Source organism: Accipiter gentilis, chromosome 10, assembly GCF_929443795.1.
Source record: "Accipiter gentilis chromosome 10, bAccGen1.1, whole genome shotgun sequence".
NCBI lineage: Eukaryota > Metazoa > Chordata > Aves > Accipitriformes > Accipitridae > Astur > Astur gentilis.
Window position 1 is genome coordinate 26,544,344 of NC_064889.1, and position 25,493 is coordinate 26,569,836.

Genomic DNA, 25,493 nt, shown 5'->3' on the forward strand with positions numbered 1-25,493 from the left:
AATGCTTGTATGTATGTATACTTAAAATACTTTCACCAAACCTTAAAATATTAACTCGTGTGTGCATATAGAACCGTTGTAATATAGGTGTGTCTTCCCTCTCATTTTAGTGTTGTCAGTGCCCAAATAATGCGGATATTTGTGTTTTATAAATACCCATCAGGTAAGCATATACTACTTTCACTGTGGAGAATCCCAACATACACCGTTTATAGACACGGTGCTTCAGGACATGGTTTAGTGGTGGACTTGGCAGTGTTAGGTTAATGGTTGGACTCGATCTGAAGGGTCTGTCATGGTTTAATCCCAGCCAGCACCTAAGCACCATGCAGCTTCTCACTCACTTCCCTGCCACCCAGTGGGATGTGGGTGAGAATCAGGGAAAAAAAAAGCAAAACTTGTGGGTTGAGATAAGAACGGTTTAATAGAACAGAAAAGAAGAAACTAATATTGATAATGATAACACTAATAAAATGACAATAGTAATAATAGAAGGATTGGAACATACAGATGATGTACAATGCAATTGCTCACCACCCCACTGACTGACGCCCAGTTAGTCCCCAAGCAGCGATTCCCCCACTCCCCCCTGTTTATATACTGTGTATGACATCACATGGTATGGAATATCCTGTTGGCCACTTTGGGTCAGCTGCCCTGGCTGTGTCCCCTCCCAACTTCTTGTGTCCCTCCAGCCTTCTTGCGGGCTGGGCATGAGAAGCTGGAAAATCCTTGACGTAGACGAAACATTACTTAGCAACAACTGAAAACGTCAGTGTGTTATCAACATTCTTCCCATACTGAACTCAAAAACATAGCACTATACAAGCTACTAGGAAGACAATTAACTATCCCAGCTGAAACCAGGACAGGGTCTTTTCCAACTTAAATGATTCTATGATTCTATAACTAAGGTTAACCTTGGCTTCTCATGTCAAGCTAACTCTTTAGTGGATTTTATGTGCAGGCTGCCTGATCAGGCAGAAGTAAGTAAGGCCTTCTTCAGACAAGTCAAAGATGCCTTGTGTTCACAGGCCTCACTCCTCCTGGGGAACTTGAGCTGCCTGATCTGCTGTAAGGGCAGCACAGGAGGGTACAAGCAATCCAGGACATTTCTGGAGTGTGCTGATGATAACTTCTTGGCATATGTAAATGAGGAGTTGATGAGGGAAAGTCCTTTGCTGGACCTAATACAGATGAGAAAGAAGTGGTTGGAGATGGGAAGGTCGGGGGCAGCCTTGGGTGCAGTGACTATGAGATGGTGTGATGGTAAAGTTAACAATCCTGAGAGGAGGGAACTCCGGTAAAAAGTGTAGTCACAGCCCTGGCCTTCAGGAGAGCCTGAAGACACGTTTGTGGATCTGTTTGAAAGAATCCTGTGGACTATGATCCTGGAAGAGAGATCCAGGAGAGCTCATTGACCTTTCAACAGTCACCTTCTCCAAGCTTGAGGATGACATGTCGTGATGAGCAGAAAGTCAGGCAAAAGTGGCAGGAGGCCTTCATGGATGAATGAAATTCCCACAAAGCTCAAACAGAAAAAGGAAGCATACAAGAGGTGGATGTAAACAGGGTCAGGTGACTCAGGAGGAATATAGAGATGCTGTCTGAGCATGTAGGGTGGGATTAAGAAAGTCTAAGCCCAGCTGGGCCTGAATCTGACAGGGAACATGAAGGGCAACAAGAATGACTTCTACATAGATAGATCAGCAGTAAAAGGAAGACTAGGGAAAACTTGGGACAACTGCTGAATGGGGCACAGGAGCAGAAGACAGGGAACACAAGGGCTGTGGTACTGAATACCTTTCTTGCCTCTTACTTTACTGATAAGATTTTTCCCTTGGGAATTCCAGGCTTCTGACACTAGTGGGAAAGTATAGAACAAGGAAGACTTACCCCTCAGTAGAGGAGGATCAAGTTAGGGAGCATATAAACAGCTTGGACAAGGGAGCTGGTGGGCTGCATTTGTGAGTGCTGAGGGAGCTGGCCTATGTGATTGTGAAGCCACTCTAGGCAGTCTCTAAAAGTTGAGGGAGACTGGGGGAGGTTCCTGAGGACTGGAGAGTGAATGTCACTCCTATCTTGAAGGGCAGGGAGAATCTAAGGAATATACGTCTGTCGGTCTCACCTCAATCTCTGGGAGGATGATAGAGCAAATCATCCTGGAAACAATTACCTAATATGTGAAGGACAGGAGAGTGGTTAGGAGTGGTCAGTGTTGATTTTTGAAGGAGAAATCATGCTTGACCAATCTAACAGGCTTCTACAAAGAGAAGACTGGCTTGGTGGATGAGAGGAAAGCAATGGATGTTTATCTTGACTTCAGCAAGGCTTTTGACACTGTATCCCATAATATCCTCAGACAAACTGTTGAGGTGTGGGCTAAGTAGTAAGTAGACAGTGAGGTAGACTGAAAACTAACTGAACTGCCAGACTCAAAGGGTTGTGTTGAGCAGCATGATGTCCAGCTGGAGGCCAGTCACTAGCAGTGTACCCAAAGATTGGTACTGGGACCAATACTATTTAACATCCTCACTATTGGCCTGTAAAATGGGACAAGGTGTACCCTTTGTAAGTTTGCAGATGATACAAAATGGGGAGGAGCAGTCAATATACCAGATGGTTGCACTGCTATTCAGAGGGACCAAAATAGGCCATTAAGAATCTCATGAAGTTCAACAAAGACACATGCTAAGCCCTATACCTGGGGGAGGAATAGCCCCATGCATAAGTAGCACAGACTGCAGATAGATTGGCTGGAAAGCAGCTTTGCAAAGAAGGATATGGGGTGCTGGTGGACAATGACTTGATGAAGATTAAGGAATATACAGTTGTGGCAGAGGAAGGGGCCAGCAGTGTCCTGGGATGCATTAGGAAGAACATTGTCAGCAGGCTGAAGGAGGTGATCCTTCTCCCTCCACTCAGTGCTGGTGAAGGTGATAGCTGGAGTACTGCACCCACTTCTGAGGCTCCGCAGGACAAGAGACATGGACATACTGCAGCAAGTCTAGTGACATCTGAGAAACTGATTAAGGGCTTGGAGCATCTGACATATTAGGAGAGGCTGAGAAAGCTGGGATTACTGAGCCTTGGGAAAAGAACACTCTCAAATAACTGATGGGAGGGAATAAAGACTGATCCAGATGCTTCTCAGTGATGCACAGTGACAGTATAAAATGCAGTGGGCACAAGCTAAAATTCAGGAAATTCTATTTAAGCGTAAGAAAAAACTTCATTTACAGAGGGTGATCAAACACTGGAACAAATTGACCAGAGAGTTTGTGGAGTCTCTGTCTTTGAATATACTCAAAGCTCAACTGAACACAGTTAGACTCACAGAATGGTTGAGGCTAGAAGGGGTCTCTCGAGTTGGCTTGTCTTGTCCCACCTGCATGTTCAAGCAGGGTCCCCTAGAGCTGGTTGCCCAAGATCATGTCCAGATAGCTTTTGACTCCATAACCTTTCTGGGCAACTTGTGCCAGTCCTCGGTCACCCTCACAGTAAATGAAGTGTTTCCTGATGTTCAGAGAGACCCTCCTGTGGTTCAGTTTGTGCTGGTTGTGTCTTGTCCTGTCATGGGGCACCACTGAAAAGAGCCTGGCTTCATCTTCTTTGCACCCTCCCTTCAGACAGCTGCACACATTGCTGAGATTCCCCCAGAGCCTTGTCTTCTCTAGGCTGAACAGTCCCAGCTCTCTCAGCCTTTCTTCATAGGACAGATGCTCTAGTCCATTAATCATCTTAGCGACTCTTCCTTCAACTCTTCCCAGTATGTGCATGTGTGTCTTGTGCTGGGGAGCCCAGAACTGGACACAGTACTGCAGGTGTGGCCTCACTGGTGCTGAGTAGAGGGGAAGGATCACCTCTCTCGACCTGCTGGCAACACTTTTCCTAATGCAGCCTACACTACCATTAGCCCTCTTTGCTGCCAGGGCACTTTGCTCACTCGTGTCCATCAGGACCCTCAGATGCTTTTCTGCAGAGGTACTGGGTAACCTGCTGTAGAGCAGGGGTTTGGACTAGGCTATTTCCAGGGATTCCTTCTACCATCAACTATTCTGTCATTGTGTTGTTTTAAGCAGTCTCACTTAGAATGTAGGCCTTTCTGGGGCTGAAGAAACTCTCCGCCTTAAAGTTTCTGGGACTCAGTTGTAGTACCTAACTAGGAAACAGCTTTCAAACAGGGCCCCTATCCTTTTAGGGCAGCTCATTCAGCTCCTCAACTGCCATATAATTTATTATGGAGCAGGACTTAATGCAGCTGCAGTGGGAGTTGCCTGGCTGAGTGGCTGTACCTATCTCATGTGACCTCATATATTCTCCAACTTGGGACATATTCTGCATAGGGCTTATAAGTTTCTAGTAATTTAGTATGTCCTCTTCCCTGAAGCCCTGCAAAATCTATCTGCATCAATATATGTTTATATATATAGGTATATAATACCTTTCTTTTGTAGACTGTTACAGCTTTTTCTGCTGGAGCGCAGCTTTTTTGTGTTCAGAAGGATTCCTCAATCTGAAAGGCATACAGCAGTACTTCAGAACTACTCTTGATTGCTTGCTTATTTATTTTTCTTTGGGTGTGGTTTTGGTGTGGTGGGGGTTTTTTTTGTTGTTTTTTTTGGGGGGGGGGGGGGGTTGTGATGCAAGATTTGTTTGGTCAATAGCTAGATGATGTTCCTTAGAGAATAATTCTTTTATAGTGAATGTGCTGTTTTGGGATACTCTTCCTGTCAGCCAGTGTATTGCTATACTTTGTGAGTGTTTGTGAGTGTTTCTGTGTGAATGATGGAGCTGAAGGGTGTGTGTATTGCTGTTATACCCTACTATGGGAGTATGAGGACTTCTACAGCGCAGGCAGCCCTGCAGCTGTTGCTATTCAGAAGACTTGTCACTTATCACTGAAGAAAGATCTTCACAAGCTATGTGTCTTGGGATCTACAATTAAGATAAAATAGGAAAAGTGGAGGCTTTTTAAAAAGTCCTCCCAAGCTTTGGTGTGGCAGAAACTCTCCATAGTTGTCCAATGATGTCTCTAGGGATGAAATAGGAGCAGGAAGATTTTTACCAAGTTTTTTAGTAGCCACAAAAGAAAAGTTGAGCTGTCTTCTAAACTGCAAAGTCAGATTGCACATTCTTCCAGAATGTAATTGAAATGTATTTTTACATAAGTGTTGTCTGTTGGTGCTTTTGGAGAATTATCGTCTTTACTGTGCAAACTATACAAAGGGTCGTGACCTGTATGGCTACTACCCAAGTTATTCAAGTCCTCCTGCTCCCCAGTCACTCAGTCTCATTTTCTATTTGTATTCAAGTGGTACCATATAGTCCAAGAAGCATGTTGTCCATTTTTGATGTTCTGCTAACTCTTCCATTGCTCTGTGGTAAAATGGAACATTAATTAATGTCTCACTTCATGGCAAACCACACAATTACTCATTTCACTCCAGCATGCAGCTCATGTACAGGGAGTCTTTTCCCACATAATTGTTCCCTTTGTCTTAAATGTTTTATAATTTTGGAAGCTAAGTCTTGCCTTTAATTGCTGTGTTCATGGGGCTGCACTTCTAATACTGTAAAAGGCATCAGGTTGTACATATACAGTCTTTCAGCATATGAGCTGAGAATCTAGTGAGCAATTTCTGTCTTCCTCACATATGTGGCATTCTTTGTTTGCAGAAGCTATGTGGCATTAGAGTGTTTTAAGGAAAAGCTGGATTTTTTTTTTTTATTTTTATTGAGCTATTGGAAGTGAATAAGCTGATATCATTTCATTCTCCTGTTTTTTTCTTTTTCTCAGGCTGGCCTTACAGGTCCTCTGCAGAAGGAAGAGTTGCAGTTGGGAGTGGATGCTGCTAACAGGGCAGCACAACAGTATCAGCAAAGTAAGGAACAGCAGAAATTACTGCAGCAAAGTGACCATGGATGTGATCAAAAGGATGAGGCAGCACAATATTTGGGTCTATATGGGGATAAGTGAGGTCTCTCTCAAACAGTTATGAATGTTCTTTTAAGTACTTCATGGCTGCCAAAAACATTTGAGAGAGATGGTTGCCCTGATTATTTGTAGTGTCTTTTATCCAGCTGTTGGAATACTGCTGGAGATAACAGCATATAATTTGAAATATTAAGAAACATAGAACTTTTTGCATCCACCTTAAATAATTTCTTTTTTAGAATGCTTGTATGAGTTTTTGTGCTCTGGATCTGTGAAGGAAATCTGGATTGATCCATGAGGTGTGAAAACTAAGTTACCTGCTGACCATTGACATAAATCTTACTTGGTTTGAGCTACAGAACCTTTAACTGTTTCTAAATATCAGGTAGCAAATACAGTGCAGGCAGTGATGGCCGATTGCTTTTTGATTGATGCTTCTGACACCATGCAGAGCTCTTCTGTGGAGAACAATGTTCAGTTCTGGCTGTGCAGGAGCAATTAGTTCAATTTGTAACAGGTAGAAAGGAGACTACTATAGATCTGGGGAGAGGGGGTTTAGAATACAAGAGGAAAATAGTGAAAGCCTAATAACTAGGCTAGGAGGCTACATTTGAAGTACCTTACTTGTTCAGCATGGACCTTGGCATTTGTTTACCTACTTGTGCTCTTTTAGTTAGCCACCATGTACCCTCTGTAGAGTGCCTGTTTCTGCCTTGAGCAGGATAGATGTAGACAGGAAGAAAAAGTTGCTACTACTCATCCATCTGAAAATTTGCAATTTTGAGGCTTCTTACTGTCAAAGACAGAAATGGTGAAACAATCCTTTGATAAGCAGGCAAAAAGGTGAACTGTTTTTAAACATGAGCTTTATTTTAAAGAAGGCATTATGTATTTTAGTTGTCTGCAGTAATGGAGGACTAACTGGGTAAGTATGGATCAGGAAGTTTCACTCATTCTCTGTAGCTAAGGGAATTATTCTTTTTTTTGTTGTTGTTTTTTTTTTTTTTTGTTAGGTATCTGATTATTGAGTAGAATAGCAGCTCTCTCATTACTGGGGACTCAATTGTCAGCCTTCCTCATTCTTTATGCTACATCTTTGAACTTCTAGGGCTGGCAGCAGTAGCCAGAATTAATTCTGCAATTCGAATGGGTGATGCTGAGAAGACTGTGGCAGAAATGATGAATCCAGAGGCCCAGTTACCAGAGGTTTATGCATTTGCTGCAGATCTTTACCAAAGGGAGCTGGCCACCTTGCAGCAACAGAGCCCTGAAGTAAGTATCACATTTGCTCTTATTTCTGCAAGTTGGTATGGATCACTTTGTCTACCTTGTCTGTTTTGTTAAATGTGTTTTCTGGAACAAACTTGTCTCGAGTCTTCATAGAACTGCTTTGGTGTTCAGTCTGTTCTCATGTGAAGTTTAATCCCTAAATCTTGAGACACTTGGTCCTGTAAGGTTCTACTTTAATCTCTTATTTGGTGTTCTAGCTTTATGATACTCATCTTTCTACTTCTATGTTGTAAAGATTGTCCCTTTGCTTTGTTATATGTCTGTTCTGACAATGACTGTTCTGTGTGCAGCAATAGTTTGTAAAGAGCAAGTGGAACTAATTTGTTGTCCTCTTTGTATGCAGGGTAACCTCACCCATCCAGAATTATCTGTTGCTGTAGAGATGCTGTCTTCTGTGGCCCTGATTAATAGGGCTTTGGATTCAGGGGATGTGAATACAGTATGGAAACAACTGAGCAGTCCTGTCACAGGGCTTACAAACATTGAGGATGAGAACTCTCAGAGGTGGATATTTCAAGGAATCATGTCTGTCCTTGATGTTGCTTATATTCTGTGACTTTTTGAATTTTTTTTCCCTCTTACACATCATGTTCTTTCTATGTTATTTATTACAGTATTGATTTTTATCTCCATTGACTCTTGCGTCTTGTTTTTGTGATTGCTGTTTCTTACTGGTCTGATTTCTGTGCTGTCTCTCAACGCTTTCTTAGGGATTTCACATTAAAGCCGTGGTGTGGTACCATTAGGTTTTCACTAATACACCTGCTCTGTTCTTTGCCCTGGACCCTCATTCGGTGTTTTAGTGATTTTGTTGATTATTTCACATTTGGGCTGACCATCCTGCATATGCAGCCTTTGCTCTTTCTCCTCTTCCCCTGTTTCATATTTGTTCCAGTTTTAACCCTCATGCTACCTCTTCCACCTTCTGTACAATTCTTGTGCAATTCTCTTATGTGTTCCCTGGCCAGCTTGTTGCGATGTGATGTTTGCTGGTTTTGGTTTTTGTTCTTTGCCAGATATGTTGATGATTTGATGAAGCTGAAAGCTCAAACACGTGCAGAAGGAAATGAATTTATCACGTGGAATGATATCCAGTCATGTGTTGATCGTGTGAACATAGTTGTGCATGAAGAACATGAAAGTAAGTTTTTCTGCTCGATTCATGCTAGATTCATAAGGAGTGCTAAAATTAGGTGCATGTCAATACAAAAAGTTATTGATTGTCTTGTAGTTGTGTCATACGTTAGATATCTAGGAAGATATTAGTTGTGAGCAAGACTTCATAGTCTGTAATATAAAAGGCTTGATAGCAAGACTTGATGGAGAGATCAGGCAGGCAGGAGTGTTTGTGGTGTTGAAATCAGGATCTCCAAACAGTTTGTTAATACTTCCAATGCAAATTTCAGTCCTTTTTTGATAACAAAATGCATTGTCTGCCGTCTGTGTCTAGGAGTAGTCTAGAATCTTTTTAAATTTTGCTTCAATCCCTCAAATTTAATGCAAACAAGTATTACCAAAATCTCAGAGTTAATTGTAGCCCAGTCTTTGAGTACTCCACCTTCCTTGCTAATTTGCTGCATTCAGCAGAAGTTACTTTTCTTGAAGTCTTGTTCTCTGTTTGGCTGCAATCTCTGCCCTATTCAGGTTTTCCTCTTCTCCCTTTTAGTCCTTGTTTTGAATGTGCTTTGGCCTTTTTCCTTTCCAGTACTTAGTGGAAGTTCCACAGACTCAGTCCAGGATCCCCCTCTACTCTTTACCTGTGGGTAATTTGACCTGCAAATGCAAGATAAGCTACCCATCTTTGTGTTGATGACTCTTGTATGTAATGATCTGTCAGATGCACCTCTACAGTGGGTGAGGAGCTTGTACGAACAACAGAGAGATGAGTTTATTTCCAGGTCTTAGTCCTTAAACTCCTGGCTGTTTTAACACTACTTCCAAATTACAGCTTCTTTGAAGATCAGTAGTGCAAATACTGCATCAAAGAAATAGGCTTTTGTAGTTACTTTGATTCAGTGATAAATGAACAGAGATGCCCCAAAAAAGTTCATTCTGAAATGCTCTCTGTTCAACAGTTATGTATTCAAATGTTTTTGCTTAAAACATTTGATACAGATTTTTCTTTTTTCAAAGAACATTTGATTATCTCATAACTTTGATGCTATTCAAATTCTAAGTCCAGATGTTGGGACCCAAATCTCGAATTAGAGGTGAAATGGAGAGTGCTGATATTTTAAGAAGTTAATTACTTTGTTTACAGTTAGTTCCATCAGGGAATTAGAAGCTTTTATTTTCTGTTTTAACACTTTGTATGACTACTAGTTGTTAAAACCAGTATCTATAAAAGCTGAAATGACTGATAACTGACCTTCTGACCAGTAGAAGAAGAATATCCCTGCAAAGCTGTTGACTTTTAATATGAAATGTCAGTAAAGTGGAAAAAAAAAAAATATCCCCAATTGGAAAATATGCAAAAACCCATAGAAGTTATAAGTGTATGCAGCAAGTATGAGTACCAAAATTTAAATACTCATGAAGGAAAAAATTCCTGATGCAAGCCGAGAAATGTGAATGGATGTTAACGTAACTTCTATGCTTCTTCTAGTTCTGCATTCTTTTTCTTTTCCACTTTTTAGTAATGTTTATGTTAATAAGTGTCTTTTAGCAGTGATAAAAGACTGGGATTGAGTGTAATGATGAAAATTTCAGCAAAACAGAAAATTGGATTAATTCTCTTTTCTGTAATACAGTATTAGTTGACTTAAAATCCAGAGCGGAGATAGAGGAGTCCTTGAAAATCGCACAATTAAGCAAACTTATTCATAAGTAGATCCTTGTGAGTTTCTGTATCAGGTCATTTAATTTTCCGTTAATTTTCTTCAGTTTCATTAAGGGACCATAATTTTTGGTTATAACCAGTACTGAAAACCTCCTGCATATGCAAGTAGCATGACATTTACTTTCAAGCCATTTTTGTAACAGTTAGCTCAAAGCCTTGGATAGTAAGAGGGGAGAAATTTTTCACGAATGTGGAGGTGATGATAAAGTTTATACTGTACACTGAGACAAACAGGTGTCTTCTGCCACTTGTTGTGTAGTTGGTGAGTTGTGTTTCACCTTGAAAAGACTTTACACTCTAGAGAGGGTTAAATTTTAACGTAAGAGCCTGCTATCTTGATCTTGTTTCCTGGATCTCCAAATAGACACTGGGTTTCCTGTTTGGGTCACGCGAGCAGATTTCTTGAAACCACACAAACGCAGACCCGCACTGGTGCATGCACACATCAAGATGTTAGTTTCTTAGTATCTTTTCTGTGTAATAGGTCACAGCAGAATTCTAGAAGTTCGTGTAGTCCCAGCACCCTGTTTCTTATAACGCTCCTTATCCTGTAAAAAAAGGTACAGAAAATCCTGTAATGAGATAGGCTGTTCACATGGGGAATTTCTTAATTCTTTGGTCTGTTTCATATATGCCCTTATGCAAGGACGCTTTTTCTCTCCTGTCTATGAGTAAGTTAAATTAGTCTGAGAAGGTCCTCAAGGCATATAAGCATCTATTTTTAATTTCTCCTATCCTTGTAAATACTTTCAAATTAAAAAATGCTTTCTAGTGAGGAGCTGTAACATATTGCTGTTTCATGGAGTAGTCTTGTCATGCCCGTATTAGCAAACTAATCAGAGAGAATTACTACTTACATTCTGTGCCCTTTCTTAAGTCAAACAGTTACCGTATCTGCTTTTCAACAGAAACTATGCTATCATTTTAGTGATCCTGGTTCTTGCAGCATCCTCAACGTATATTTTTCTCTAGTATCTATTCCACTCAAATACCACCTCTTCCCTAAGATGTTCTGTTTTTCATATAAACTTTTGTGATTCTCTTTCCTGTGTAGAAGAAAAATTTACAATCTTCAGTTATATTAACCAAAGATGGAAATTCCCACATGGAGCTCCTTACTTTCTTTTGGTTAAAAGATCTCCTTGTTCTGCATTGATCAAACTATGATTTGAGTTAATCCTGCTTTAAGCAGGGAATTGAATCAGGTGACCTCTAGGGTCCATCTCAACCTAAGTTATTTTGTGATTTGCAGGAGATGGGTGCTGTAGGTAGGGCATGTATAATGTAGACTCTGTTTGCATTTAGCTAACTAGAAGATATTTATTTTTATTTAGCTGAACGGCAAATGTTACTGTACTTTACTGGCATCCACATCTCTGATAATACAGCTAATACTACATATGTTTAGTAAAAAGAGTTTTCTAAAATATGAAGTTACTGTATTTTTAAATGATATCCTATGCAAATCTTTAGCTTCCTGTGAAAATTTCTTTCTAGAGAAGCAAGCACCTTGGAAAACTGTAACCTATGAACTCTGGCCATTTGGACTTTGATAATTCTCTTCTAGTGGCTCTGAGCTGGATGTCTGAGGACTCAATTCTGTCCCTGCATGTGTTGTCCCTGAATGTTTTGGTTTTTTTCTGTTTGTGGCTTTTTTTATTATTTTATTATTATTTGCAGTGCACAAGCATTATGACTACTTTAACATAGAGAAATAGTCTTGCTTTCTTTACCAGTAAATAATGTTTTCTTTTAAAAATACCGCAGTTCTCAGCCAATACCTGGTTTAGGAAGGACCAACTGCACTTTTCTTCTGAAGCAATGCTTATGATTATTGTTGACCAAAAATGGAACTTTGTATTTCTTCCCCTATGCCTTCCTCCCTAGGGATTTTGGCAATTGGTCTTATCAATGAAGCTCTGGATGAAGGGGACACCAAAAAGACTATTCAAGCCTTACAGATTCCTGCAGCAAAATTGGAGGGTGTAGCCCCAAAGGTAGCACAGCATTACCAGGATACACTACTTCGAGCCAAGAGAGAGAAAGCACAGGTGAGCGCAATTAAATGCACCTCTTGATAGCCCATTACACAGATGTAAAGGTTTTATTACTGGTTCCTGAAAGCCAGGAATCAAACTGGAAGTGGAGAGCTGGGCATTCTGCATAGCAGTTTGGATCTTTCTGTACCAGAGAAAGAGGTTTGCAGCCAGACCATATGAATCTTCATGGACTAGAGATGGGTATAAGGATATTAACTGCACGAGATTGCTTTCTGCAGCTAATCCCAAGTCCAGAATGAGATATGTATCTCGTTTACAGAGAAATGATATGCCTCATCTGTTTTTGCAAGGAGACCATGTTCATTCTAGGAGTTCTGGACTTCTGAATGCAAGTTTCTGCAAGCTTAAGTATTTTTTTAGTGTTCTTTGTTAAATGTAGTCATAGGCATAGTTATATATGGCAAAAAGAAAGTTTCTGAAAGTGGAAAAACCTGTTAAGTGATAAATTAGAAAAAAGAAATGAAGCAAAATACATGCTGCTAGCAAAATGCATACTGATGCCTGTTGTTCACCTGGTGACCCTTTTATCACTAATGATTTTTTGAATGGTAGCTGTCCATCTTACTAGCTAAAGACTTTGACCTACTTGTACATAGCTGCTGCTTTCACTGACTAAATGTGAAGGTGAACATGGGAAGAGGAAGAGCAAGTCTCATCTTACAGATTTAGGAAAGAGGATGAGAGTGCACATATGTATATGCAACTGATTTTCAAGTAGCGTGGATGTGATACTGTTGTTTGTGTTCCCCCCCCCCCCCCCCCCATCTCTTTACAAAGTAGCAGCAGATATCTCTGCTCTCAGTAGGTTGAGAGTGGTTTGGCGCTTTTTTTTTCTGCTGTGGAGCTCATTGCTCTAATACCAATGTAGAATTTTGCATAGAGACTAAGATCTAGATTGTGTTGAACACTGATTTCTTTTTATTATTATTATTAAAGGTAAACATGTGTGATGGTAATAGCTGAAAACTGGTGAAACTGATGAAAAATCACTAAACAGCTTCCCCAATGGCCCTGAAAGGGTTAATGTTCCTCAGGAACCCATTTTGTGCTGAAGCATTTCCTCCCGCTGAGTCAGAATGAAATAATCGTCTCTTTTTTAGTATGGCTTAAGCTTGTGCCAGGCCATGCTGGTAACTTCGCAGTTGGTGTGTGATTACCTTATTTAGGCATATGTTCAGTTCAGGGCTTCCCCTAGCAGTATGGCAGTAATTTCAGAAACTGAAAGATCATATTATAAAGTAACATTATGGGGAAAATAGTCACTGTTTGAAGTCAACTGTTACTTCCTAACTAGTGGTTTCTGTACCTTGGGGCTGAGAAGGATTGTAGTTCACCACAAGATGTTGTTCAGTTGGTTATGTGAATGGGGAGTGCTGTATGATGCATGTTGTTCCCGTGATGAGAAGAGAGGGAGAAAAACAGTAGACCCTGTAGTATGTTACACTGTGTGTACCTTCTGGAAAGCCTGCAACAGTAAATCCATAGAAAAGCATGGGACGGTTTTGGTAGTCTTTGGGTTGACTTCTGCTGGTAGAGATTACAGTAGAGGAAGTTGTTTCTTTGATTATTCTCCCTCACTTCCTGGACAGGAATTTAGCTGTTGCCGGTACTCTTGTCGGACTATCTGGGCTTTCAGGTGAAACCTGCCTGTGAAAGACATGATAGTCTCTTGAATGAAGTATCATTAAGCATGTTGGTTTCAGACCTGCCAAAACAGTGGGGGAAAATGTGGAGGGCATGTAAAGAAATGTTCATTTTCAGTCTGTCCCTGAAGCTCCTGAACACTAAATAGTGGCTCTTGTGCAGTGTGATTATTGTTCCATAGCAGAAGTGAATGTTTCCTGTGTTCTGTTTGTATGACGAGTTGTCAGAGGGGTGGCAGTTGTGTCTTAGCACTTCTTTCAGTAGTTACCTACAGGAAGCAACAGTGGGTGGGGAGAAGCTATGCTTGGCAACTGCTGGATCATTGTTCTTTATGTATATTTTGGGACTTGCTAAACACTTGTATCTTTCCTCTTCTCAGATTTCTTCATGTAAGATTAGTTGATTGGATTTCTTCAAATCCCAGCCAAAATACAGAATACTGTGCGATTACTGCTCCTTGATGAGCAATCTGTTAAAACTAAGACTTTGAAACGTGGCTTTGACTGTTGTGCATGTACACGCAGCTACAATATGTACAATGCTTTTTAGTTTGCTGGTTTGTACAGGTTTGTGAACTTTTGTGGACAGGGACAAGAACAGCCTGATGTGGCATTGGTTACCTGAGAGTTTTTAGCTTCTGCACACAGATGTGAATTGGCAGCTCTTTGTTCTAAGAACTCTTTGTAGTCATGTTCTGTTGAAGGACTAGCTTGTGTTCCTGGAAAATCATGTCCTTTTAGCAAGTACAGCTTTAGGACTAATCAGTACTGAGTCCTTAGCCTTGTGTTATCTTTGCTTATCAGAGTGATTCCCATTGACAGAATTTCTTCATTGTGCTGTTTCCTGAGAAGAGTTTTTGACTTGGAGGAGGTATTGAGTCTGGTAATGCCATAGTAGTCTCTGCTAGTCAAAAACACACATAATGTCCTTGCGTTGCAGTTGGTTAGAAAGACTGAAATGCTGCTTATTCCCTCTGATACAGAAAACTACTATATTGGAAATTGTTGAGTACATGTTATTTTACTTGGCAAAAATAATGATACTTTTCTTCTCTGTGTATATTTTTCTCATTATATTCTCTTTAGGACACACAGGATGAAACAGCTGTACTTTGGCTAGATGAAATTCAGGATGGGATTCATAGGGCCAATAAGGACACAGAGGAGTCTGAGAGATGTAAGTATTGTTGCACAACATTGCAATTAATCCCCATTATCAACCAAATACTTGTTACTTAAGGAAAGGTTGAGAGCTAGAAATGTCATGTGAATGTGGCAAAGGAAATCAAATGCACTTACGTGCTTCTGGTGTAGTAATTTTTCTTTGAAGAGTGAATGTCAGATTCTTCAAATATTGAATTTCTTATCTTTTGGGGGCATGTGTGAGTTTTGCATGGGACCATGTTACCTCATTGGGCAAATCTCTTATCAAATTGTTTGTCACTTGCAACTAATTGTGTGTATCTGTGGGTGGTTGGTTAGGTGTGAGAATGTTTATGCGCACAATTTAAATAGTGTTTTCCTGTGTGCCTTACCTTTTGTTTGTGCAGCATGCTGTTCTCTTGTCTCAGTTCTATTAAGTATTTCTAGACTACCTCGTGTCTTTTTCAAATACAGACAATAATATGCATCAGTGATATCCACCTTTGCTCCCTAACAGTTTGCAGGTGGACTGACCCACCCATCATTACATCCCAGTCTTTATAATGATGTCATTTCTGTCTCCAGAAACAGTGAAGTAATTACTACTCTTTGCTTAACTTGGGGTGTGCGTTTTGTTTTTTTTTTTTTTTGTGGGTTTTTGTTTGGTTGGTTTGGTTTCTGACAGAAGCTTTCTCTTTAACAAAACACGAGGGTTTTTAAAGTCTCCTGATAAATTCTAATGGCCTGTTCTCTGTATATGCTGTTTGTTTGCTGGGTACCACATGCTTCAGAGAGCTTGTTTTTACACATTTTAAAACATAATATTGTTCTATTTGCATTTACTCTAAATCTCTAATTTTCCATTACATTCAACATTTGCACCTGTCTGCTTGTTTTGCTTAATTTGTACAGTATTAGTAAACTGACTGTTTTCTCTCTTTATAGCCACCTGATATTTTTCTTGATTCTGTTTCTTCATCTCTGGTGTGCTGATAAAATGTCTGTCTTACCACTTCCAAAACTTCTAATTTGATGTTAGGCTGATACTTAAAGCTATCCAAAGATGCACAGTCAGTCCATTCTGATTTTGCTTTGAATAGGCAACCGTACTGGAAACTGAAAAGTTTAATCTGAGTCTGCAATCTCTCTCGTGCCTTCTGAAACAGGTTGTCTAAAGGCACTGGACGGAATCTCCGTCCTTCGAGATTTTCCAAACTGGGTCAGACAAGACCCTGAAGCTAGCCCAGCTTTGAGAACGAGATTGGACTAGATTGCCCTCCAACATGAGTTCTTAGTGAATCTGTGTGTCAGATATGTAGAGTTTCTGGCACAGTTGATTCCTCTTGTCCTTGCTCTGTTGGCACAGAAATGAGCTTGCTTTTATACTTGTGCCTTTTACATTTGTATTCTTTATTTGTAGATGTTTTGGAAGAGAAAAATCAACACGTTCACAAAAAGCTCTCTAACAGAAGATGCAATGAGTTTGTCCAACTCCATGGCCTAGTTCAGTTGTTTTTAATGACATTATTTGGTCCAAGAATTTCCCTGTCAATGGCCTAAAAAAAATAAAAAAGGGGGCGGGACACAGGGGGAGTAGGGCAGAACTTTAACTGTTCATCTTACTGTTTGTTCCCAGTAGTACCAGTGCAATTTTTTCAACATTTTCCCACCCACTGAACATTTTGGCAAGGCAGCAGCTTGAATGCCATGCCAAGGAACATCTGGTCAAAACCAGGATTAAAGTATGTGCCATTAAGCCTGAATAAGATCTTCAGGTACCCTTATCTATCCATGTATAAACAGACATTTTTTCAGTCTTACCTAGTTCTGAAAATGACTGTATTTCATGTTTGCTGTGTCAATGTGATTCTTGTGAATGTGTCTGTATTTGAGTTGCAGTTCTGGAGTAGCCCTGGAATGGCATGTTGTAATTTTTCTCTTCCTCTGCCCCTTGTCTTTTCCCAATCAGGTTTTTATATGGAGTAGTTTGTAAACAAGTCTTTTTTCACTAGGGATGAATGGTACTAGTTGTTAAAAGGGCCTCTTTTAAGTTGTGACTGGCTCTGCCAGAAGTAACTGCCTTAACTAAAACAGATGTCAAGAGTAGAGCTAAAACATTCTGTGTTGTTGAGAAATAAATATTGGTGTTAAATCAGCACTATGCTGGGACTTGGGACATACAAATTATGTGCTGTCAGGTACAGTACCACATATGGTTAGATATTCTGTACTGAAGAGGCGTCTATACTGCAAGTTGTCGGATTGTTTTTTATTTCTCTTTTGCATTTATATACACTTAAATATTTCTGTATACACACACACCCCTCAACTGTAAGTGGTGTTCATGTTGCCTTGCTCTGTTCTGTTGTTCTGTGTTTGCTTTGAGTCACTGAGCCCATGAATGCCAAGATAACCTGCTTCCTTGTGTTATCAAAGTCTCCTTAGGAATTCTGGCCATTAATGAAGCAGTAGACCATGGTGATGTTAGCCAGACCCTGAGCACCTTGCGTTCACAGGATGTTGGGCTATATGGAGTCACTCCAGAATGTGCTGAGACATACCAACGAGAGCTGTCAGAAGTCAAGAGAAGAAAAATGGCAGCAGGTAAACCTTAAGAGCTAACTGTTAGTGAAATAAATTCAAGGTTATTGCATGTGGAATTGGGAACCAGAGGTAAAAAAGCTTCTGGTGAGAAGTCTTGTGTTACAGGTGGCAACTGTGGATGATTTGTGAACTAAGGTTAAAAAAAACCAAAACAAAAACACCAAAACCTGAATTGTAGAATGTTCTCCACTTGTAGAATGTGTTGTATTTAGGTAGTTCTCGTATGAGGTCATTAGGGACTCGGAAACATTCCTTCTCTTGCTTGGAGGAAGGAGCATCTGTATATGTGGATTTCCTAGCTGTAACATTTTTATGTGGGAAAGATAAAACACTTGTCTGTTTTTGAGACTTACACTGCGGTTTCTGCTCTTAGGGGGCAATGGCAGTGAATGGGTGAAACACTGGGTGAGAGGAGGCTATCACTATTATCATAACCTGCGGACCAAAGAGGGTGGATGGGATGAACCAGCGGAATTTGTGCAAAATGACACACAGCTGTCACGGGAGGAGATACAGGTAGGGTAGATAAAACATGCTCTTTCTCTGAAAAGTTGACATTCCTACCATTCCCATCCTTAAAGCAGCTCTAAGAGAGAACACTTCAATGCCATAGTGATATTAACAAGCTTAGTAACTCATTTATTTCACTGGGCATCATCAGATTGTGTGTGTTGAAACTCCCTGTCCTATTTCAGAATAATTCATCTTGTTGATAAAAGCGTACAGGACCATGGTGTTGCTGTTTATTGAAAGGCAGCTTTGAAGTGTCTCATAAGAACAGTATGGAAAGCTGATGTAACATCATCCTGTTTCTTGTATCTCCATTCTCTTTCTGGCTCTTCTTCCCACCATAACGTTAATCCAGAGCACTATATCTGGAGTCACTGCAGCATACAACCGAGAGCAGTTGTGGCTGGCCAATGAGAACCTGATTACAAAACTTCAGGCTTGCTGTCGAGGATATCTTGTTCGCCAGGAATTCAACTCAAGAATGAATTTTTTGAAGAAACAAGTCCCAGCAATCACTTGCATTCAGGTAATGATATCCTTTAATTATGTTTGAAACTTGTAGTCTGCAATTGTTTTCTATACACAAGCTTATTGACAGTTTTTGTTCAATTCAAACAGTTACAGCACACAATTGTCTTCACCTCGTTTTGCAAATTACCTAAAGGCATTTCCTTCTCCCAAAGACTTTTGGTATATTATTTTCTTTTCCATGTCACATATAATCAATAACGTCTTCTCAGGTAGAATTGGAGAGAGAAAAACTTATTTGAGGAAGCTTTACCTATCACTTTATTATCAGCTTCATTGTTTTGGGAATAGGGCAATATGAATTGTGTCATATGTCTTTATGGTGATAATTCCGTGCGATGAATTACTACTGTGATTCCTCATGAATTGAAAAGAAACAACATGGTTTTCAGTATTCCTGAGTAAGATTCTTCTCCTCTTCAAATTTGACCAGGGTTTTGGAGGATTGAGGACCTCAAAGAGATAGTGGGATAATTCAGCATGAGGTTGGGCACATTTACAGGAGAGCGATGAAAAAATCTTTCTCTGGTGTTGTAACTGAAATGTGTGCAAAATGAAATAGATGCTTTGCACCCTATTACAACTTCATTATTTGAGCAGTATATGTGTGTTTGTTTCTGCCCAAGTCGCACATGTTCTGCCTGTATATCTGAAAAAAAAACCACAACAAAACACCCCAAACCACTCCCAGCTTGTTAAAATAAAGCGCTCTCGCTTTAAGTGTAGTTCAACCCCTTGCCTAACTTCTGTTCCAAGTATTCGTAACAGTGAGTCTGCTCTGAAGGCTTATAATGTTACATTACTGTTCTCACCAGCAGCAGCATCTAACACGTGATCCTCCTGTAGAACAGTTTTGTCAACTTGACTGTTTAGCTATATCCTTGATCTCTAACTGTGCTTCAGAAGGACCAGGGTCTTCATGGGGTAATTCCAAGTCTCTCGTGACTGCAGTTGGTGAAATAGTTAATGCTTCACACTGTGTATCTCCTGATAAGATAAGCATGTCTCCCTCAGGTTTTACTTAGCCAAAAGGGAAGTCAGAAGCTGAGGAGCAGAAAGAAGCTCAAATTTGTAATTACTTCTCTTTAATTAGAAAAGTTACGTCAATGAGCCTATTTTCTGTTTTCAGTCCCAGTGGCGTGGTTACAAGCAGAGGAAGGCATATCAAATCCGCTTGGATTACCTGCGAGCACAAAAGGACCAAGTAGTTAAGGTAGTGAAGGCTCCCTGATGACTCTTTTGGTAAACCTTTTGGGTAGTGAACTTTGTAGGGAAGGTTTTTATCTGAGTATTTTGGTTACCCTTCTGTAGATTCAATCAATGACCAGGATGTATCAAGCCAGAAAACGTTACAGAGATCGTCTGCAGTATTTCAGAAACCACGTAAGAGGCTATCTTGTTAAATGAATTCAGTACCTGACTTTTGTACTCTTTCCAGAATGAGGTCAAGTGCTTATCTTTTCTTTTTTTTTAATCCTAGATCAATGATGTTATAAAAATTCAAGCCTTTATCCGAGCAAACAAAGCACGAGAAGATTACAAAACCCTCAGTAAGTAATGCCAAGAGAATAAAACTGATGTGCCTCAAATCTCTATTTCCAAGGGATATTGCTAGTGTGATCTATAACATCAAGGCAGTTTTGAAGAGTGACTGGGATGAAGTTGGTAGGGCAGTGCAGAGAGTAGGTAGTTCTTGAGGCTGAAGGAAAACTTGATTCCAGCTGTTGTTGCTGCTGAAAAACAGAACCGTAGCTTTGCAGTTAACTTTGGTGGTGTGGACTACCCTAGGCTGATACTGACTTCGTTCTTTACTGTTTGCTTCTCTCATGATTTACTCAAAACAAGAAATTCAAAATGTCAGAAGCTGTTAGACATGGTGGTGCTAATTTTATTCTGTGTACTCCTTGATGTGCTGTTTAAACATAAATAAGGCATATATTTACTTCTGTTTCTCATCCCCTGTTTTCTTGCTTATTTTTAGTTAATGCTGAAAACCCACCTATGGCTGTGGTTCGGAAATTTGTCCACTTGCTCGATCAGAGTGACCAAGATTTTCAGGAGGAGCTTGAGTTAATGAAACTGCGTGAAGAAGTTGTAACCTTGATCCGATCCAATCAGCAACTGGAAAATGACCTCAATCTTATGGACATCAAAATTGGGCTGCTAGTGAAAAACAAAATTACATTGCAGGTAGGCAATGTGCTGATGGGAGACCAACTACAGATTGAACTGAGCCCAGCGGTAGTTAACATGGAGAGTTCCTTGCCTTGGATGTCACTTGCTCAGGCCCAGTGGAAAACATTGCCCCAGACTTGCAGATTTTACTCCCAGTATGTTCTTACTCCATTCCACTAATTTAGTATGTATCTTTAGAGACAAAACTGTAGGAGGAGAAGAAACAAGAGCTGAAGCTAAAAAAGACAAACACCAGACTATCTTGAGCTAATGAATGTGACAGATTGTGTGTTTGAAGGGTTTGAGAACTCTGTTTTCTTGCTCCTTTGTGGTTAAACAAGTGACGTGCCACAAGGTTGGAGCGAGGGGGGTGATTTCAGAGGCAGGAGACACACTTATGCCACTTGGTGTTTGTTTGTTAAAGGAGGTCCCCTCTATCACTTGGCTGACGTGATTAATTTCACAAAAAAACCCTCTTGCTGATACAGCATTGCTTTTCCTTCCAGCTGAAGTTCTGGTCAGCTTTTCATTTGGTCCTGGATGGTATGACACTAGGCTCCTCCCAGTGTAAAATCTCAATCGGTGTAGTGAAATTAATCTCGGAAGGAGGCCTGCAGTTTTTAGGCTGGTGCTTGCAGTGAAAAGTGCCATTGCTGTCACAGTATGCTGAGGTAGCAAGCTATCTGAGTATGAAACAAGAGTTTTAGGTTTTAAGCCCAATTTAAAAAGCAAAACATTTTTAAGCATCTTCAGGTTGCTGCCAGCTCTGGTAGTAATTGCTGCCAAGAGTCACTAACCCTTCTAGGCTTTTGGACAAATTCAGGAAGTCGGGCACAAAGCAGAACATGTACTTTCAGTCAGAGAAGTTGCTGCCATAGCAAGTAATGCTTCACTTTAATCGTCCCAGGCATACCTTGACCTTGCCTTTCCACATACAAGAGAAGTGAGCTCTCAGATGCAACTGTTTTCCAATACTGCTAGTTATAAAATACTTAAGAGTGAAATCTATCCCTATTCTTTCTTTCTAGGATGTCGTTTCTCATAGCAAAAAACTTACCAAGAAGAACAAAGAACAGCTCTCTGACATGATGATGCTGAACAAACAAAGGGGAGGTTTGAAAGCTTTGAGCAAAGAGAAGAGAGAAAAGCTGGAAGCCTATCAGCATCTGTTCTACTTACTTCAGGTAAGCAGCTTCTAACACTGCTCAGTAACCTCTCGTCATAGAGGCTTATATGTGTTGGCATAGTCTTTGCTTATGCACTATAGTTTTGAGCCACCATAGTTCTTAGCAACACTGGCCTCTATGGACATGCACACTAAGTAATTTTTCTTGTTGTTGTAGACTAACCCAACCTACTTGGCCAAGCTGATTTTTCAGATGCCTCAAAACAAATCCACAAAGTTCATGGATTCTGTCATCTTCACACTGTATAACTATGCATCCAATCAAAGAGAGGAATACCTGTTGTTGCGGCTTTTCCAAACAGCATTGCAGGAAGAGATCAAGTATGTGGTAGCATACAGCACATTCTTGCTGTTGAATCAGTTTTGACAGTTTCTCGAATTGAGGCAGTTTTCACGTTATGTCTCATGCTTTATATGCAGATAATGTTAACTTGTCCCTTCATTGTCCTCTTCCCATTTCATATCTGTTCTTAACATAGTCTATAAAGGAACAGTCAAGTATGTCCATTGAGGACGAGGGCTTTTTACTTCTGTCAAGATTTCACTGGTCAACATGGCAGCTACTGTTAATCTGATGTAAAGTCATCCTAAAATTCAGCCTAATCTCACTTGTCCAGTGTCTGGTTATAAACACCTCCAACAAATGGCAAACTCGGGCTTTACAAGCCAGGGAGAGAACTAACACTAAGCTCTCTGGATTTCCAAAAGCTGATGAGGAGGCTGAAATAGAGAGGCTTTATTTTTTGACATTTCTATTTACTGTCAGTGTTAGGGACTTTGGCTGTCCTCAGGCATGTTTTGTTTGATTGGTTGGGCTTTAGGAGCTTGGTGTTATATGACTTCAGTTCTTTACAATGCAGAGCTACAAACTTGCTGTGAAGAAGAATGTGTAATAAAAATCTTTGAGGAACTACTCAAAAAGCATTCCAAAGAATGCTTGAAAAGCACGAAGATGGTATATGCCCTGAAACAAATAACTCCTGAAAGAGATTTTTTCCCCTTAAATTCATGCTTGGAATAGTAGTCTAAGGAAATGTAGATGCTTCATTCTCTACTGCTGTATTTCACATAGTGGTATACTAAAATTGGCTTGTTTTCTTACTTTAAACACTGGAAGAAACCTACTGTTCTTTTTCTTCTCTACATAAAACATGTTCTGTTTCCTTTGTATTTTTGAATTGTCCTCTCAAATAGAATGTATGTTTGCATGGCAAGTTGTGTTGGAATACCCAAACAGAAGTCATAAGTTTCTTGCCTCATCTGTCTTGAAGTGTTCCAGTATTGTTCTTATACAGTGTTGTAGTTTAGTGCTGTATTGAGATTTTTAGTACAAATCCATCGTCTGTTTTGTGAGAGTGATGCTCTATAACAGTTTGTTTTATGCTGAGAAATGTATCTAAAGCTGACAAAATTATGTGTACCTCATATTTCATATAAATGCTTTTTTCTTTAGATCAAAAGTAGACCAAATACATGAAATTGTGACTGGGAATCCTACTGTTATTAAAATGGTGGTAAGTTTCAATCGTGGTGCCCGTGGTCAGAATGCCCTGAGGCAGATCCTGGCACCAGTTGTGAAGGAAATCATCGATGACAAATCGCTCAATATCAAAACCGATCCAGTGGACATTTACAAGTCTTGGGTTAACCAGATGGAGTCTCAAACTGGTGAGGCCAGGTATGGGAACTGTTACTACTGTGTTTTTCTAAACGTTGCTTGGTTGCTTTGCACTGCTCGATTAATCATTCCAAACTATCCTTGGCTTCACTGCATGCATCTGTCCAAATGATACCAGCTTTTCCATGTCCTCAAGATGGCTTTCATCTGAGAGATCTAAAGATCATGTTCTGGTGATGGTGCTAAGGGTATTGAAAGGGAATCTCATTAGGAGGTGGAAGAAGAAATGCTCTTTGGTGTTTGCCTATGTCGACTTGATAAATAGCTATGAGATGCTCTCTAACCTAAAAGAAATCATGGTAAGAAAAAGTATTTGGGAATTGGTTCCATGTCAGTCTCTGTTAGTGTCATATATAGCCTGTGCAAACTTAAGTACTATCTGCAGGTCAACAAAACCTCTTTTGCTGGAGGAGAAGCATGACATTGCAGTTCTTTTAGTCGTAACATCTTTCTAATATCAGCCACTGATAAGAATTGGATTGTGCTAGATGGTTTTGTCATTCTGCTTTCTTTTTCTTCCAATGCATGTGATTTGCTAGAAATTGAGGTTTCTATTGTGTTCTATTGAGTTGTTTTGTTGAGGTTTTTTAACATACTTAAAAAAAAAAAAAAAGCCATACAGATGAGTGAGTTTTCCCATTCAAAGCAACGTGCAGTCATATATCTTGTCATATGCCTGGTTCAAAATTCTGGATGTGTTAAAAATGCAGGTGAAGACAGATGTTCCGTTCCTTCTCTTTACATGAGATTTAGGAGATGTTTTTATGAATTATCCGCTTCATCTGTCTGTCTTCACTGGAATACTATGCAGTAGTTTCAGCTGATGGAGAAAATGTAACTATTTGTTTGGTACTGCTTCCTGCCAATAGCATGTTGTAGCAATTTTATGGATGCTGTTCTAGCTTCTGGCTTTTGTCCAAGCTTTTATTATCTTGATGTTCCAATGTGTAGCTTGCTTTTTCACCAATTTATTTGCAGCCTGAATTACCACTACATGTCATAGATGGCATTTTTTGCCTAGTGTGCAAGCTGTAAAAAAGATACAGTTTTGAGTTAACTGGGCCTTTTCTCACAGTGGCCATTGTAAGGGAGAGTAGAGGAAGTAAAGTAAAGAAGACTTCAGCTTTTCCAGTGCCTAAAAAGTTAATTGAAGGCAATGCATAGCTCTTGGCAGCCAAGTGAATATAATTGTTTCCATGTTGAGCTAGAAATTCTTGAAATATGCTAGCTTGAGGAATATTCACCTTCACGTTTGACTTTTTCAAATAGCAAACTGCCATACGATGTTACACCTGAACAAGCTCTAAATCACGAAGAGGTGAGGACACGCCTGGATGCCTCAATCAGAAACATGAGGACAGTGACAGACAAGTTCCTGTCTGCCATTGTTAGTTCAGTGGACAAAATCCCGTGAGTCTGGTGTACCACAGTATTATCCCTGGGAAGTTGTTGTTGGGTTTATGCTTGCAGCAGTCTTATTTGCCCTTTTCTTTCTCTTGAAGTTATGGAATGCGTTTCATTGCCAAGGTACTAAAAGACTCCCTGCATGAGAAGTTCCCTGATGCTGGTGAGGATGAGCTTCTGAAGGTGAGGATCTAAACACCTTTGTGAATAATTGTCAGCTAAACTGGCTGTGGCAAGCACATCTCATTCTTTTCCTTTGTTGGCTGTATGTGTGGAGAGGAGTGCATGTAAACCTATATAAAGCTTACTTATTTACTTCTACAGATAGGAAATATTTCACATTGGACTTTTGATTGTTAGCTTCATATACATCGTATGATGTAATACATTGTTCAGAAGGAGGTATCCTGTTGTTTCTGCTTTGCTTTTAATATCTTGAGCAGTCGGTCTTTTAGGTTTCTTGACTTGGGGTACTGTTGCTCCTAGAAAGTAAAC

General features: G+C 40.0%; 1 protein-coding gene across 1 annotated transcript in view; it reads left to right on the forward strand.

Annotated features, from left to right (window-relative positions):
• Positions 1-25,493, forward strand: part of IQGAP1 (IQ motif containing GTPase activating protein 1) — a 75,258-nt gene that overhangs the window by 35,653 nt on the left and 14,112 nt on the right. Inside the window, exons 11-28 of the mRNA XM_049813061.1 lie at positions 5,801-5,885; positions 7,047-7,210; positions 7,572-7,732; positions 8,245-8,369; positions 11,955-12,118; positions 14,857-14,947; positions 17,350-17,517; positions 17,891-18,033; positions 18,383-18,553; positions 19,685-19,768; positions 19,867-19,938; positions 20,036-20,105; positions 20,537-20,745; positions 21,759-21,914; positions 22,074-22,237; positions 23,370-23,594; positions 24,864-25,004; positions 25,097-25,181. Coding sequence (XP_049669018.1) covers positions 5,801-5,885; positions 7,047-7,210; positions 7,572-7,732; positions 8,245-8,369; positions 11,955-12,118; positions 14,857-14,947; positions 17,350-17,517; positions 17,891-18,033; positions 18,383-18,553; positions 19,685-19,768; positions 19,867-19,938; positions 20,036-20,105; positions 20,537-20,745; positions 21,759-21,914; positions 22,074-22,237; positions 23,370-23,594; positions 24,864-25,004; positions 25,097-25,181 — 2,478 coding nt within the window. The remainder of the gene's footprint in view (positions 1-5,800; positions 5,886-7,046; positions 7,211-7,571; positions 7,733-8,244; positions 8,370-11,954; positions 12,119-14,856; positions 14,948-17,349; positions 17,518-17,890; positions 18,034-18,382; positions 18,554-19,684; positions 19,769-19,866; positions 19,939-20,035; positions 20,106-20,536; positions 20,746-21,758; positions 21,915-22,073; positions 22,238-23,369; positions 23,595-24,863; positions 25,005-25,096; positions 25,182-25,493) is intronic.